The 18,336-nt window shown below is 40.7% G+C and overlaps 1 protein-coding gene across 5 annotated transcripts in view; it reads left to right on the forward strand.

Moving 5' to 3' along the window:
- Positions 1–12,660, forward strand: part of LNX2 (ligand of numb-protein X 2) — an 86,790-nt gene extending 74,130 nt beyond the window's left edge. For all 5 annotated transcript variants that reach the window (XM_080660313.1, XM_080660311.1, XM_080660314.1 and 2 more), the window contains 4 exons: positions 883–1,060; positions 3,846–4,077; positions 7,545–7,703; positions 9,470–12,660. In XM_080660313.1, coding sequence (XP_080516439.1) covers positions 883–1,060; positions 3,846–4,077; positions 7,545–7,703; positions 9,470–9,605 — 705 coding nt within the window. In that variant the 3' untranslated portion in view covers positions 9,606–12,660. The remainder of the gene's footprint in view (positions 1–882; positions 1,061–3,845; positions 4,078–7,544; positions 7,704–9,469) is intronic.
- The last annotated feature ends 5,676 nt before the right edge of the window (positions 12,661–18,336 follow it).

The following is an 18,336-nucleotide window of genomic DNA, read 5'->3' on the forward strand; positions in this document are numbered from 1 at the left end:
ATGTTGTTAGGTTTTGTTCCAGGGGAAAAAAAAATGCATACATCTCAGCTAGCAGAGGAATAGAATCCCTACCCTTCAATAATGAAATATCTGAGAGCTGAAACGCTTAAGTAAATATCCTCAAGGCTGGGTTTACATGACTTGTCCTCATAATAAATGCTTTTGCCCCATTTTGAAGAATACTAACATAGATTTCATACCTTTAGATATTCACAGGTTTTCTGCTAGGTCATAACTATTTCTAGGAATGCTCTGCTATTATTACAAATAGTTCTCTTAATAAAAATTTCAGGAGTGCAGGGGTCCAGGACCAGAGAAAGCACATGGCCTGGAATTCTAGGACCTGGTTAACAGATATGTGCATGTCACCTCTTTGAATTTATGCCACTAAAGGAAATGTTAAAATTCTGTAAATATAATTCATGTATTTCCATTGTTGACATTGTTAGTAACATTAATATAATCTTGTACTGTCAACTTTTCTTTCAAAGATAGGGAAGAAAGATGGAAGAAAAGTTAATTGGCTCATAGTTAGAATCTTAAAACTCAAACATTATTTACTTTTATAGAATTGATCATATCTTGAACTTTAAGGTAACTATATAAATGATGTGCTTGTTTTACTTTAACCTCCACATGCCAATAGTCCTATGTTGTTTTAGTTCCATAGTCATACGAAAAAATGGTAATCCAAAGTTTGACGTGATCCAGTGATCAGTGTAGTTTTTGTACCTATGAGGAACTGTGTATTACTTTCAGTTCTATACTGAGTGATAAAAAAAATTACAGTTACCACATAAGTTTTTACATTAGTTTAAGCTGTCCTCGTTTTATATTCATTCCAATAAATATATTCCACAAAATTTTCCTCTCATGATTTAGGATCTTACCCAGTGTGTTACTTGCCAAGAAAAACACATTACTGTAAAGAAGGAACCTCACGAGTCCCTTGGAATGACAGTAGCTGGGGGCAGAGGAAGTAAGAGTGGGGAACTGCCCATCTTTGTGACCAGTGTGCCGCCTCATGGCTGCCTTGCACGCGATGGCAGAATCAAGAGAGGTAAGATATGTTTGTCAATAATGTCAATGATGTCACTACATCTTCTCCCTGAATTCAACTATGTACGTAAAAAATACGTACAACGTTTTCTTTTAAACATGACTTTTTTAATTCTTTAAAATGTCCCTTGCATATATAAGCATAAAGCCTCTTTATAAGGGTAGAAAAATGCCTACTGTAAAGGGAAATTGCTGAAGCTTGGCATTTACTAACAGTTATGAAGACTGTTGGACTATTTTATGCTAGAAAAGACTCTCTAAGAAATTTATGTTTCCTACATGATGGCAGGCTAGATTCTCTGAAGGACCATCTCCAAAATACAAGTGTTGCTTAAACTAAAGTGGGACGGGTTCACAGAGGACGTGGAGCAAAAACAAACTTTAAAAATATAGTGGGTTTAGGGATTAACACATTTAGAAGTTCACATTCCACATCAATACTATATTATTTGTGTACATGGGGGTGGTAGTGGTAAAAACAGCATTCTTCGTACACTTGGTTTATTCATGTGGAAAAGTGAGTCTTAAAAGCTATTTTTTCAAAAGTGAAGTTGGATTCCTACCTCAAGCCACATACAAAAATTAACTTATTATGGATCCAAGACCTAAATGTAAGATCTACAACATTCAGAGGAAAACTCATGACCTTGGACTAGGTGGTGGTTTTCTTAGATATGACACCAAAAACACAAGCAACAATGACAAAATAGATAAATGACTTCATCAAAATTGCAAATTTGATGATGGACCCACACCACCAAGAAAGTAAAAAGATAACCCACAGAATGGGAGAAAATATTTGTAAATTGTATATCTGATGAAGGACTTGTATCTAGAGTACATAAAGAACTCTTACAACTCAATACATAAATCGGTAAATAACCCAATTGAAAAACGAGCAAAGGATCTGAAAAGACATTTCTCCAAAGGATATATACAGGTGGCCAGTAATCCCAGGAAAAGATGCACAGTGTCATTAGTTATTAGGGGAATGCAAATCAAAGCCACTTCTCACTCGTAAGGATAAATATAATAAAAAAGGCAATAGCAAACATTGGCAAGGATGTGGAAAAATTGGAACCTTCAGATATTGCCTGTGGAAATGTAAATTGGAGCAACTGTTTTGGAAAAGAGTTTAGCAGTTCCTCAAAAAAATTAAACATAGTGTTACCATCTGATCTATAACAATTCTGTTCCTAAAGAAATGAAAATATGTGGCCACACAAAAACTTGTACATGAAGTTTCATAGCAGTATTTTTCAAAATAACCAAAAAGTAGAAGGAACCCAAATATCTGTCAGTTAACAAATAGATTAACATAATGTGGTATATCCATACAATGGAATGTTATTTGGCTATAATGAGGAATGAAGAATTGACACAAGCTACAGTATAGGTGAACCTTGAAAACATTATGCCTATGGAAAGAAGAAGCCAGTCACAAAAGACCACATGTGGTTCCATTTATATGGCATGCCCAGATGGGAAGATCTATAGAGACAGGAAGTAGATTAGTGATTACTTAGGCCTGGGGGAAGAAAAGTGACTGTTAATGGGTACATGTCTTTTGGGGGTTGATCTTAAAATGATGGGTGATGGTTCTACAACTCTGTGACTATACTAAAAACCATAAAATTGTAACTTAGAATGAATTGAATGTTATATGAATAATATCTTTAAAAGGCTGCTATTTTTTACAGTTATTTGTCTAGTTATAGAATTGGGGGTAATTTTATTTCCTTTTTATTATTTATTATGTTTTCTAAATTTTCTACAATGAAAATGTTTTGCTTTAACAATCTGAATAATAGATGAATTGGGAGAGGAGGTTTTTCTGTAGGTTTCTTGATACAAGTGTGTGTGCTTCCTACAGAAGTAATCTTTTTCTTCCTAGCCTTTTATTTAATCCTCACTGCCCTTTTTATCATATTATTTGACAGAGGAACAAATACTTTTTTTCTCCCTCAAGGAAAAGATGTTCAAATCACTAGTTTCATTTCTTTGTGTAGGCCCAAGAATATACTCTCTCTACATATTCTGATATATGTGCACTGAGTGAACTATGTAGGGCTGTCTTTATGTATAAAACTGTGTAAACATAGAATATTAAAAATTCATGTCTAAGTTAGCAAAGAGTCAAATAATTTTTGAATTGGAAAGAACAGTAGAAATCATTGAAGCTCAAAGAAGAGAACTGAATGTGCAAGGGCCTATACTCAGCTAAACCTATGACATGCCAGGGCCAAGGATTTGGACTTCCAGTGGAATCACAGTGCTTCAAGCCACACTTTTCCCTATATACTATGAGATTATTTTAAATTTTTGAATTGTTTTGGAATGATTATATATATATATATATATATATATATATATATAATTGATTTCAGAGAGGAAGGAAGAGGGAGGGAGAGATAGAAACATCCATGATGAGAGAGAATCATGGATTGGCTGCCTCCTGCAAGTCCCCCACTAGGGATCGAGCCCACAACCTGGGCATGTGTCCTTGACCAGAATCGAACCTGGGACCTTTCAGTTTGCAGGCCGACACTCTATCCACTGAGCCAAACCGGCCAGGGCTGGAATGATTTTCATGAGTTGAATTTTTTCTCAGTATTATAAAAATTACAAAGAAGAAAAAAATGGTCTTTTACCTTATCTCATCTGAGTGTTGAAAATAACTTTTGTTGATTAGCTTACCAATAGAAGAATTTACAAGGAGATAATCACTTAGTAGCTCAGCTCATTCTTTTTTTTTTTTTTTTTTTTTTGTCTTGTCATTTGAACAGGTGATGTGTTGTTGAATATCAATGGCATTGATTTGACCAATTTAAGTCACAGTGAGGCTGTTGCTATGCTGAAAGCCAGTGCTGCATCCCCTGCTGTTGCCCTTAAAGCCCTTGAGGTCCAGGTTGTTGAGGAGGCCACCCAGGCCACGGATGAGCAGCCAAGCACTTTCAGTGAAAACGAGTATGATGCCAGTTGGTCCCCATCATGGGTCATGTGGCTTGGGCTTCCAAGGTACTGACAGCTTTTTTTTATTGCTTATAAAGTAACTAGTAGCCCTGTGCACGAATCCGTGCGCCAATAGCTCTCTGTGGGGCCTGGCCACTCCGCACCTGCTGCCCAGAGGCTCTCCACGGCCGGGGTGGAACGCTTGCTTGCCGCAGCAACAAAGCAAGCATTCTGCCAGGCCGCTCACACTTCCCACTCTCAGCAGCTGCCCCCCCAGGACTGGGGGACTCTGGTGGGGCTGAAAGGACTGGGTGCTTCCATCTTGTGGCTTTGGGCACCGGCATCTTTGTAATGGAGTGCTGGTTAATTTGCATATTACCCTTTTATTAGATAGGATCATAATTACAACTTTTATTAGTGTTTAACCCAGTAAATTTTAGGTAAAAGTAGCAACATCAAATCAAGTTACAAAAGAAAATGGTCATTTTTTTAGCGTATATTTAAAAGGTAAATGTAATAATAAGAACTAAGTAAAAAAGACATCTATTTATAAAAATTAATAAATCCATTTGTCTGTTTCTGTTAAGGCTCATAAGTGGGCAGGCAATGTCTTGCTCAGGAAAGCTGTCATTATCAAGGTTCATTCTGATACATGCTTAGACTTCATGTTCATGGGGTCAAAGTGTGGAGCCTTGTCCTATCCCAGAAGGCTTTCTAAAAGCCCTTTGTTCTTAATGCTTTTAATTCTCCTAAAATGACTGGGTATAAAACTCAGTTTTTATTGGACGTAAGAGTCTTAAGCCCAATGATTGGTATTCAAGCGTAGCTGCTCCTACCCACGTTTCTAAAGAATTAACTGCTTCATGACTGACTGACCAGCCAAGGTGTTCGGAACTTGCTCAGCGTCTGGTCATGGAAACACTTGGAACCTCCAGGTGATTGCTGCATAATTTGATATTGAGGTGGGAAGAATGTGTTCATATCTTTGTTTCCAAATCAGCTTAGATTCTTAACATATAAAAGAATCCTAAAACCGAACTATGATGAAACATTTTGATTCTTAACAAAGTTTGAAAATTACTCATTTAAAATAAAAATAAAGGATAAGAATGTGTCAATTTCTGGGCTATCTAGCTTCATTTGGAATAAATTTGTAATAACTAGAATTTGTATAGTACTCTGGTTTATAAAGTACTTTCACAGAAAGAACAATTAAAAAACAAGGATATTATTAGATTATACAATTGGATTATTAGATTATCTACACTAATAAAAGAGAAACATGCAAATTAACCATCACTCTGCTACACCCACAGCCAGTCAGGAGCAAGTATGCAAATTAGCCCAACAAAGATGGCAGCGGCCACGGAGCTGGAGCAAGCAGGAGGCTTGGGTTGCCCCTGGCAATGGAGGAAGCCAAGCATCCCGCCTGCCATGGCCGGCCCTGGCCTCCGCTCAAGGCTACCAAGTTTCAATTGTAGAAGATAAATAAATCCCAGATACCTGCTTCCAGCAGCCCTGGCCTCCACTCAAGGAGGCGCTGAAAAAAACAGAAAGAAAAGAAAAAAAGGAGGGGCTGGGAGCCTGGATCACCGGGGGGCATGGCCAGCCTGAAAACAGCCCTCAGCTCTTCACCCAGGCTGGCCACACTCCCATGGGGTGAGGGTCCCCGCTGGGGCGCTTGGCCAGCCTGAAAACAGCCATCAGCCCCTCACCCAGGCTGGCCAGGCACCCCAGTGGGGACCCCCTCCATGAAGGATGTGTGGCCAGCCTGAAAACAGCCCTCAGCCCCTCACCCCATCAGTGGGGGTCAGTTGGAGGTGATCAGGACAGCAGGGGGGGGCAGTTTGGAGTGAGCAGGCCAGCAGGGGGGCAGTTAGGGGCGAGCAAGCCAGTAGGGAGGGAAGGTGGGGGCAAGCAGGCCAGTAGGGGGGGGCAGTTGGGGGTGAGCAGGCTGGCAGGGGAGGCAGTTGGGGGCAAGCACACTGGCACGGGGGGCAATTGGGGGTGATCGGGCTGGTGGGGGGGCACATTTGGGAGCGAGCAGGCTGGCAGGCAGAGTGGTTAGGGGCAATCAGGCAGGCAGGCAGGCAGATGAGCGTTTAGGAGCCAGCAGTCCCAGATTGGGAGAGGGATGTCCGACTGCCAGTTTAGGCCCGATTCCTGTAAACCAGCAGTAGGACATCCTTTCCTTCAAGGAGTTCCAGATTGGAGAGGGTGCAGGCCGGGCTGAGGGACACTCCCCCCACCCCCCCCACCCCCCCACCCCCGTGCACAGATTTCATGCACTGGGCCTCTAGTTTGTTTATAATCTAACTTGCTGACTTGTCTTCTTGGTTAAAAACAAACAAAAAGGCTGCCAGGTCATTGTGGCTCAGTGATTGAGTATCGACCTATGAACCAGGAGGTCACAGTTCAATTCCTGGTCAGGTGCAGGCACAGGTTGTGGGCCAGATCCCCAGTGGGGGGCATGCTGGAGGCAGCCAATCAGTGATTCTGTCTGATCATTGATGTTTCTGTCTCTCCCTCTCCCTTCCTCTCTGAAATCAATAAAATAAATTAAAAACAACAACAAAGAGGCCTAAAATTGTAATAGAATTCATGTCTCAGGGACCTGTAGGGACCTTGTATGTGGACCTTGTGGAGAGAGATTTTTTTATGACAGATGATTTAGCTACTAGATATCTGTTTATTTCATGCACCAAAATTGAAATAGGAGATTTTTGTTACTATTTTCCAGATTTGAGTTCCCTATTTTGTAATGGAAGCATGTTAAGTGAAAAAGGAAAATACAACAAATTCTAACTCCTTGGGTAGATTAAAAAGATTTTTTGGGAATCTGCTCTACTCATTTTCTTTCAGTTGAGTGCTGAAGTCAGCAGTATTAGACTCTCATACCACTTTTGTTGTTGTTTTGTTTTTGTTAATCCTCACCCAATATTTTTTCCATTTATTTTTTAGAGAGAGTTGGAAGGAATAGGAAGAGAGGGGAAAGGGAGAGAGAAACATCGGTTGGTTATCTCCCATACATGCCCCAGCCAAGGCCAGGGATGGAACCTGCAACCCAGATACGTGCCCTTAAACCAGGAATCAAACCTACCACCCTTTGGTCCATGGGCCGATGCTCTAACCTCCTGGCCACCCCAGCCAAGCGTACCACCATACAAATTTTGAAGGTACCAATGGATATCAAAATGGAGGACCTGTTGACAGTGCAGTGAGAAAATATAGGTTCAGAACCATTTTATACAATTTCTGAGGTGTAAATTATAACCAAGTTTACTTAAATCCTGTGTGTGTGTGTTATTCACTTGGGAAGAGAAGACTGAAAAAGTGAAAGAAATTCAAGTCTACGTAGAACTGCATCTGTGCTGGAAAATGGGTGGTCAAAATAATACATTCAGAAGAAAATTAAGTAGCCCTTTTTCTTTTCCCAGTGATGGAAAGTATGACATGGTGTGCAGTTATAACAAAGATGAGCAGGCTGTAATTGCCTCCATTAATTGTTTCCTGATGTCTGTATTTGTTTATAGTTCCCTTCATAGCTACCATGATATAGTTTTACGAAGAAGCTACTTGGGAAGTTGGGGCTTTAGTATTGTTGGTGGATATGAAGAGAACCACACCAATCAGCCTTTCTTCATTAAAACCATTGTCTTGGGAACTCCTGCTTATTATGATGGAAGATTAAAGTGAGTCTTGTTATTTACTGATGTGATTCATGTTTGTTGTGACGGATATGATCTAGACCAGGGATCAGCTCCAAATGCAGCTAACTGTTTTTGTAAATAAAATTTTATAGGAACATGGCCATGCTCACTTGTTTACATGTTGTGTGTCACTGCTTCTGAGCTACAGTGGCAGAGTTGATTTGTTGTGACAGAGACCATATGATTGGCAAAGCCTAAAATATTTATTTACCATCTGGCCCTTTATAGGAAAATATTGCCAACCCTGATGTAGACAAATCATTACCTTGACAATCTTGCCACTCAGAGCTATATTTTGCTAATCTGATGACAGGTCTGAACCTGAGTCATTGCACTGCACATACTGTGATGTGACTAGCTCGGAGCAGTTTTGCCACACAATTCACTCAGGTCTAGTCCTGTCATTAGATGCCTCTGCTGTATTTTCCTCCTCAGCACTTACATCTCCCTAACAATATATTTATGCAAGCTCCACACAGGGAGTGGGAGAGGGGACTTGGTTATATTTGTTGTTACGTCCCTGGTAGCCAGAGCAGTGCCTTGCATATGTAGTAAGGTCTCAACAAATATTTAATGAACGAGTGTGTGATAGTTGACAGTGTGCCACGCACAGTGCTAGGTGCTTGGGATTGATTGGATTATCAAATCCTCTTAAACCTAGGAGGTGTTGTAATTCCCATTTACAAACCAGATAACTAAGGCTTAGGAAGGTTAAGAAACTTGCCCACAATCAAACAGCTGAAAGTGGTTGACTGCAACTCAAACCCAGACTACCTGGCTCCAGAGCCTTTCCCACTAACCCCTTGGCCAGTTGTCACCACTCGGCAGAAAGTACTTGCTCAGCCTCCGTGCAGCCTTCTTTTCTTTTTCAAAACTCAGGTGCTGGGAAAAGAAAGAGGTGTTATATCAAAAGATTATACAAACCGAGAGGAAGTGGGTGATTATAAGTTCTTAATGCCTAGTTTTTGATGAAAGAATTTATTTACTGTCACAACAAATCAACTCTGCCACTGTAGCTCAGAAGCAGTGACACACAACATGTAAACAAGTGAGCATGGCCATGTTCCTATAAAATTTTATTTACAATTCGCAAAAATTAAATTGACATCATAGACAGAATGCAGCACAAACGGAGAGATTACAGTGTTTGCAAACAGAAAGTGACATTAAAATAATATTGTGAAAAGTTGGTCGGGTTTGGTACACTCCAGATAAGTCTTTTAACAGATTATTTTACAAGGAAAGAGTAGGGGGAAATGAATTAGCCATTCTCTTAGCTAAATTAACCAGATTGAGTCTCTGTTAGTTTATAATTTGCATTCCACATAGAAGTTGAGGTAGCTAACAATAAAATAGTATGTTCATATTACAAACTAAAGACCAAAAATCATAAGATTTATTCGCCTAATTATATTTTGCCTTATGCTTACATGAAAATTATTCTTCTTGCCCTTGAAATCACCCACTGGTTAAAGGAGAGAGGGTGGCAGAGGGATAATTGGCCATGGAAAACCAACATAGCCTTAAAAATTCACCCCAGATGTTTCTCACAGTAGATAATACATTCTAATCATTGACAATTAATGGTTAAGTTAAACTGATTTTTATGCTAAACAAATCTCAAGGTAATCAATGTTTCTCCCTCTCCCTTCCTCTCTCCCTCAAATCAATAAAGACATATTTTTAAATGGTTTTAATACCATGAAAATCATGACAGTCTGTTTCTGTTTCTGTCTGTCTTTGTCCAGATGTGGAGATATGATCGTGGCTGTGAACGGCCTATCAACTGTGGGCATGAGCCATTCCGCATTAGTTCCCATGTTGAAGGAGCAGAGGAACAAAGTCACTCTGACAGTTATTTGCTGGCCTGGCAGCCTGGTATAGATTTTGAAATTGGTTTTGAGTCAAACATCTTTCTTTTTTAGGTTTTGGAAAAGAAAACTCTTTTTTTATTGTATTTCTGGTTGTTAGGAGCTATTGGCACAGCTGGTATATGCAGGGCCCCAAACCACTAAGATTGTCCTTCTGTTGTTGTTTCAGTGGTTTAACTCTAGTTAGCCACATTTCTTTCCTCTTGGAAACAGTCTTCCACTAATCCTGTGAGTTCATATTTTCAGAATGTGACCTATAATAATGCAGTCAGTCAAAACTGTGACCCAGCCAGCTAGATTCGAGGACTTCTGGTGGCTCTTTGTTTTCACTGACTGAACCAGATAATGAGTTACACATGCCCAAGACTGGTATCAGTGAAGACAGGAACAATAGCATTTACTATCTCTGTTACTGCCAATGCCAGGAATGGATAGATTTTAAATTTGGATGGTAACCGTTTCCCATTTTTCATAGGTGCCAACATTTCAAAACTTCATACTGTTTATAAATGATTTTTCTGGCTTATTTCTTCTTTAATCTCTCAGTGCTCAGAGATGATGACGAAATAATTTTGACACCACAAGAAATTTATTTTTAAAAAAACATACCTTTATTAGAATATTAGAGAATAAAAGATAACATTATCCAGTGACAGGAACTTGGGAGATAATTATAGTTTATTACTGGAGATGTTAAAAGCTGCCTATACTTGAACAGTCCAAAAGCATTAAAGATTCATTTCCAAAGGAATGTTTTATGTAGGAAAATTTTAAAGCAGTTTTTGCTAAAATTATTTTCTAGAGTTTAATATTATCCTTCTGTCAATAAACCTGGCTGGATATGTTTTTGTGATTTATGCAATTAGATCATAAAGATAAACCATTCAAGACACACTTACCCAACACAGCTAAGTAGGAGAAGCTAGACTTTTAAAATTTTATTCTGTAAGATTCTTGAGTGTTTTAGAAACCCTTCTTTTTCATCATTATTCCTTTACTTACGAACTTAATTATTTTTTAAAAATGAAAAATTCTGTGTTGTTTTTTTAAACCTGAAATAGTAGATTTTAGATGTGAATATCTTTCTTTCAGTTTTTGGTCACTAGACTATTTCATATTTTTTTAGAAGTTTTTAAAAGCTATGACCAGCCTATTATGTTTGTCCTTTATTCAATATGGTTGTCCTTCAAAAGAACACATAAAGGTGTGAATAAGATAAAAATATCATTACCTTATTAATATTGTGCATACTTGAAAAAAGTTTCATTAGAAACCTAGTTCAGAATCTGAGCTAATTTACAAATGACCTCTGTAATGAATGGTATTGATGATCAGAGAATGTATTTCAAAATAACTACAGTGTATTATGAAGCATGACCACTCTGTTTCCAAACTTAGCAATTGCATTGCTGTGCTCATTGTATTCTAGCATGTCATCAATTATTCCAGTTAGTTTTATAATGATTTTTTTAAATATATCTCTTTTGAGTAAATAAGAAATGGAATAATTATTACTAACTTGTTCAACCCCTTAGCCACACTGTAGTTGACAGGTAACCAAGATACAGTGGAATGCCCCATGCAGTATATTACTGTTATGTCATGATTGGCTTTGGAAGCAATTTGATATTAAATGCTTTGATATTCTAATTGACACGGAACAAGTTTTATTCCTGCTCCCCAAGTAGAATTTTGTAACCCACTTTGCTATTTTTTAAAACATTTTGTAAAAATGAGTCATTTCTTGGGGAGTGGCCATCCATCAACAAATACCCTAACTGCTACTTTGTTATATATAAAATAGTTTTCATTGAACCCAGTGGTATAATGAGTATTCTGAAAGAAGAAATACTTTTCAATATTATTTTTATTATGGAAATCTTGAAATCAGCTTAAGCTAATTTGGTTTTATTACAAAAGATTATATAGCTTTTGGTCAGAATGATATTTGGTGATGGAAATTTATTCATAATTTATTGATACTGTTGAAATATTTGAATTTTGTCATTTGAAGCTTAAACAGTTAAATATTTCTATTTGTTCTGTGCCTTCAGTTTAAATTATTTCAGGATTTTCCAGATATGTTTAAATAATGATGTGATGATCATTCTTGATGGAAATAAAAGTCATCAATTCCATAATAGCAGCATTGTATCTTTTCTGGAACAGCAGATGTTAACTCATTGTGTGATCCTTATTTTTGTTTGTGCACCATTGTTGTCATTACAGTATCCCAAGCTTAAACCTCAGGATCACAAATCCATCTTCTAGTTCTCATTCCTCTAGGCATATGATCCCTAGTGACTTGCTTTGCTTGTGCAGTACCTCTAGACAGGTGGCTACTGAGTGCCTGAAATGCGACCAGTGCTACATGTTGAAATGATAATACCTTGGATATATGGATTATATAACATATACTAGAGGCCCAGTAAAATTCGTGCACTGGTAGGGTCCCTAGCGGCTGCTGGCTGCCAGCCGGGTACTCCCTTCCTCCAGCTGGGGCCTCCCTCCCTTCCCCTAGCCACCTGCCAGTGCCAGGGCCTCCCTCCCTTCACCCTGCCTGCCCACCCCCTGGTCGGACTCCCGGATGAACTCCAGTCAAGGGGACAATTTGCATACTACACTTTTATTATATAGGATTATTAAAGTTAATTTCATCCATTTATTTTTACATTTTTAAAAATATAATTGATTTTTACAGAGAGGAAGGGAGAGGAATAGAAAGTTAGAAACATCAATGCGAGAGAAGCATCCATTAGCTGCCTCCTGTACAACCCCCACTAGGGATCGAGCCTGCAACCAAGGTTCATGCCCTTGACTGGAATCGAACCCAGGACCCTTCACTTGTGGGCTGATGCTCTAGCCACTGAGCCAAACTGGCTAGGGCTATTTTTACATTTTTTTTAAATGTGGTTACCAGAAAAGTTTGAATTACATATATGGCTCACCTTGTATTTCTATCGGACAGAAGCCATGGTCTCCTCACCTTTACATTGTCACAGCACTTACCAGGCCAGGCTGCGTGACGTGGTTTCTATTTTTCTGGAGCTTTGATCATTCCCTGCATCAAAACAAAATTTTAATGAAAAGAAACTTGTCCTTGGTTTTCTAGTAAATTTAAGTTCAAACCAAGGCCACTGTGTCTGATCCCTAATCTGGTTTTTCAGATGACTCTGCAGTCCTGTTTACCCCTCAGTACTCCAGCAGGCTCCCCTTGCCCTCTGTGCTGCCCCATACACAGGCTTACAGAGTTCCCTCTACCGCTTCCCTGCAGTGCTCTCCCTTCTGTGCATCTCACGTGGCCCAGTATATGGAGGCGTAGCTTGAACATAACCGCATCTTGCTTCCTCTTATCTCCACTTCCACTTGCAAGAGAATTACCCTCCTTGTGATGGAACCTCAGCCAGCCTTCATATTTGTATGTTTTATGACACTGACCACTTTCTACCTAATGACTGTCACAGTTTTAAGTACCATCTTTGATAGCCATCTTGTAATTTTGAATACCATTGGTGCCCTAAGTCTTAGCTCCCACAATCTGTAGTATGAATGTCCTATTGCTTTAAGGTACACCATCTCAGTCCTCCAAACTAAAACAGTATCTCCAAGCATTGGCCTACTTTCCCTCCCTCCCTCCCTCCCTCCCTCCCTCCCTCCCTCCCTCCCTCCCTTCCTTCTTTCCTTCCTTCCTTCCTTCCTTCCTTCCTTCCTTCCTTCCTTCCTTCCGTCTTTCCTTCTTTTCTTCTTTTTTTCTCACCAAGGATATGTTTATTGGTTTTAGAGAGAGGAAAGGAGGGAGAGAAACATCAATGTGAGAAACATCAATCAGTTGCCTCCCGCATGCACCCCGATCAGGATCATCCCCACCATCTTTTTTGGTGCACAGGATGATGCTCCAACCAACTGAGCCACGCAGCCAGGCCCACTCCATCTTCAGTCCGGACTCCTATCAGAGACACTTTTCTAAACACTAATTTTGACCATCATTCTGATCATATCCTTGCCCTGTTTAAAATTTGTCAGTGGTTCTCTGCTGTGCAGGAGGAGGTCAGAAGGGCATGGCACAGCATGAAAGTCTCTTCAAAATGTGGCCCCTGCCTATTCTTCAACTGTACCTTCCACCTTTCCTTGATTCAGATCTAAACCACTACCCACACCCTCACATCTTTGCCCTCCTGTGTCCACAGGAGCTAACTTGGCTCAAGTGACATTGCCTCTTTTAAGAAATTTTACCCACCTCTTGGGGAAAGCATTTTTTCTCTCTTAAAAGGTTTTATTAAATTACTAGAGGCCTGGTGCATGAAGTTTGTGCACGGCGGGGAGAGGGTCACCTCAGCCCAGCCTGGACCCTCTCACAATCCAGGACTGCTGGTTCCTAACTGCTCACCTGCCTACCTGCCTGATCGCCCCTAACTGCCCTCTTCTGCTGGCCTGGTCACCCCTAACTGCCCCCCTACAGGCCTGGTTGCCCCCAACTGCCCCCTCTGCCGGCCTGGTTGCCTGCAACTGCCCCCACCGGCCTAGTCACCCCTTACTGCCCCCCCCCGCCAGCCTGGTCATCCCCAACTGCCCCCCCCGTTGGCCTGGTTGCCCCCAACAGCCCCCCTAGCCAGCCTGATCACCCCTAACTGCCTCTGCCTGCCTGCCTGATTGCCCCTAACTGCCCCCACTGCCAGCCTGATCACCCCTAATCGCCTCTGCCTGCTGGCCTGGTTGTCCCCAACTGCCCCCTCCCCACTGGCCTGGTTGCCCCCAACTCCCCCCCTGCCAACCTGGTCGCCCCCAACTGTCCCCCCCTCCCCCCGCCGGCCTGGTTGCCCCCAACTGCCCCCCCCTGCTGGCCTGGTCACTGCCAACTGCCCCCATCCCCGCCGGCCTGGTCACCCCATGCAGCCTGCTGTTCAGTCGTTTGGTTGCCCCTCACTAACCCCCCTGCCGGCCTGGTTGCCCCGTGCAGCCTGTTGTTCAGTCTCTGTCCGGTTGTATCAGTCATGACGGCTCCTGGCTTTTTATATATTAGGATATTTTTGTAGTCATGGATGTGCACTTAGGGGAAGAAAACAAACTTGTCAGGTAGGTGTTTGATGGTCACTGTCTGTAGCAGTTTTTAAAAGACATTAAATATCAGAGATTATGTTCATTCTGCAGAGCCCAGGCTATCCCAAAGGAAGAACCTAGGCCTGGTATTCATCTTCTGTTCCAGGATCCAGGACACACTAGTCTTTTCTCCCCAGGCTCCTGTTGGCTGTGCCGTTCTGTCAGACTTCCCCTTGTGAGGATCTCGACCATGTCACTGGTCAGGGATGTTGTACAAGGCCATCTACTGGAATTTCTTGGTTTTTCTCATGATTAGACTGGGGTTACTGGTTTGGGGAACGAAAATCACAGTAAAGTGCCATTTCCCTTATGTCATAGTGAATTACTAGTATGTACTGTCGACATGATTTATGACTTGGTTTGATGTTGACCTCAGTTGTGTTTATCAGGTTTCTCCACAATAAAGTTACTCTTTCCTCTAACTCCTGCCCCAGAAGTCACTGCACAGCCCACAATCAAGGAGCGGGGAATCTGCTCTATTTTTTTTTTTAAGCTGCCAGGGAAATGAGGGGCCTCTGGCGCTGGCGCTGCAAAGGGAAGGTCTTGTCTGTGGTGCAAGCAAGGAAGCGGGATCCTTGGTTAAGAATATCAGGAACATATTTCTTTCCTAAAAACCCTCCCTTGACTCTGCTATTTCATAGTAAAATTCCCAGAAGAGTTGTCTTCATTTTGTGCTTTTTCACTCTTTAAATTTATAACAGTTTTTCCAACACAAAAAGTTATGAAAATGACAATGAATACCTGTACCCACTGACCAAAGAGAAACAGCCACTACTATTGAAGGTCCTTCTCTAAAGATCCACTTTTCTTTCTGGTCTCCCCATGTGTCTCGTCATAATTATACAACCTATTTAGCCTTCAAATACAGTTTTGTTGTGCATACTTTTATAGAAGTGATGCCATGCTTATGTGGTGTTCAGCAACTAACTGATTTTGCTTCAACAGCATTCATGTTTGTTGTATGTAGTTCAAGTTCATGTTCATGGCTATATAGTCAGTGACTGACAATTTTATACCTGTTTTTTAGTTGATGAACAATTATTCCCCTCCCACCCCACCCCACCCCCTTTTTTTTTGCCGTCATTGGCAATGCTGCTGTGACCACTGAGAACTAAGCTTCCTTGTGCACCCAGGGGAGTTTCTCTAGGGCAGTGGTTATTCAGCACTAGTTCCACAGAAGAATCAACCAGAATTAAGAGGGTGAAATGGCATCTCATTATAGTTTCGATTTGCATTTTCCTGATTATTGGTGAAATCTAGTATCTTTTCACATGTTTACCAGCCATTCCGGTATCCTCTTTGGTGAATAACTTGTTTGACCATTTTCTAATAGGTTGTTTGCACTTTGCTTATATAAATTTTTTATTCAGGATATTAACACTGGGTGGATTACCTGTGGTGCGTATACCTTCCCCTGATTTGTGACTTCTCTTTTCAATTTGTAATGATGTGATAAACTGCAGTTTATCATTACAATGTAGACAAATGTATAAATAGCAGGTTCTGTTTTTTATCTGCTTTTGAAATTTGTTCTGCCAATTTCTTCTTTTGTCCATTTACATTATTTTTTCTTTCTTACGTTGTGCTTTCAACTTACTTTGCTCTCTGTGCTTTATGTTTTCTTCCACTGAATATATCTGTTTCTGCTCATTTAGTGCTTACCCCTCCATTTCTCTTTGTGCATACTTAATGTTAAGTCTTAAGTTGGTCAATAGCTTTGCCCTTCCTGTGCACCACACAGGGAACTTGTCTCCAGTCACCCTCCAGTCTAACATGCTGGCTAGTATATGCTTCCTTCCTGTTTGTTTCTCCCAACTAGTCATTATCATTTTTTAATTAGTCCAAGATTTGTTTAGATCTAGTTTCTGTACTATGTGAAATACAGAAAAACTGACATAACTACAGGTCATGGTAGCTCTTAACATTACAGTAATGGAAGCAGAACGTGTAGGAAACAAGAGGCCCAGAGGGGATTACAGGCAACTTGTAGACCTGGACAGTGAAGTTGAAGTCCTGGGGTAAGGGCAGATCTCATAAAAGCTTGGAATGTAGCAGCATCGCCACCATCATGTTGCCAGTTAGCTGTTTGGATCACTAAAGCAGTTTCTCATTTGGAGGGCTGGGGGCTGGAGGGAAAAAGCAGTCCAGCAAAGATACCTGCCACCAACTTCTCTGGAGCAAATGAAGCTTGTGTTTATAAATCCAAAGGCATGTTTTGTAGGCAAAGTTGGAAAGCAGAGTTAGAGGGCTCGTTTTCTCATGGAACTACTGCACGCCCACAGGTTGTCGGCCAGTCTTGTGCTCCCTTGTCCCTACTGCACTCTTCTCCCTGAAAGACCGTGGAGTCTGCAGATTCCATTGCTACAACTTCCATAGTTGATTTCCACTCTGTGTACTAACGTGGGCTGTTGCTTTTTGGTTCCTCCAAAACTTGAAGCTTTAGTCAGTTAAATGGTTAAAATTACATTCGAAGTTAACAAACGTGAATTTCAGCTTCAAAGGGTTGTCACCAGCTCATCATGCCTGAAGTTCCCATGTCACAGTATAGCAAAGCCTCATTAATTCAGACTTACCTCGTTGGGTATTTGAGTGCTTAGAGCAGAAGTTAACTTGGCACTTTATATAAAGAATTAACAAATGGATATTGAAGCTACATGCTGAAGCGTGCTGTCTTCAAGTTGCCCTCGGCACTTGAAGAATACCCATGCACGTTCAACTGATTGGTATATTTCCTTTCCACAGAGTCATTTCAGCAAGAATTTATTCAGCACCAGCTATGTGCACAGTGAATTGATGGGCTCTGGATCACTTCTTTTTTTTAATCATTTTTTATTTTTCAATTACAATTGCCATACAATATTATATTAGTTTTGGGTGTACACCCCACTAATTACACATTACATAACTTACTAAGTGATCATCCTGATAAATTTTGCACCCATCTGACACCATACATAGTTATTAGACTATTACTAACTGTATTCCCTATGCTGTACTTTACATCCCCATGACTAATATGCAACAACCAACTTGTATTTCTTAATCCCTTCACCTTTTTTACCTATTCCTCCACCACCTCCCCTCCCATCTGGCAATCACCAAAATGTTTCTGGGTGATTTCTTTAAAACAGTGAACTTTATCCTTCATAATTCAGACAAATTCCATTTGTCCATGTTTGGCAGTATGCTATATAGATTACATGAGGCTGGTAAACTGCTGCCCAGTCACTGGCTAGGAATTCATAATTGTGCTTTCCCTCTTCAGTCTCTCTTCTCTACTACTGAAGGCTTCAACTCCTCAGGGTCCTTATCAAAAAGCTCTTTTGCCATTTTACAGTGCAAATCTTCCATTTAACTAAGCTACCAATTAATTTCTATGGCAACACAAAAGCTCTTTAGAAGTAAAGTTGTACATATAAGTGCAGTGCCTACTGGCAGGCAAGTGTCTAAGGGGGAAGAGGCTGAAATGTAATCACACAGGAGTGGAAGACCAGCCTTGGAGACCCGAGGGCACCAAGCACAGGTGCCTCCCACAGGAGAAGGTGGCTGCAGCCCCAAGCCAGACACAGAGATTTCCATCTGAGCTGTTCACTCACCTGCAAGTAACGCTTTGAAGTTGGGCTATTTCGCAAACTCTGTCAGCCTTG

The sequence above is a fragment of the Plecotus auritus genome (genome assembly GCF_963455305.1).
Source record: "Plecotus auritus genome assembly, chromosome: 3".
NCBI lineage: Eukaryota > Metazoa > Chordata > Mammalia > Chiroptera > Vespertilionidae > Plecotus > Plecotus auritus.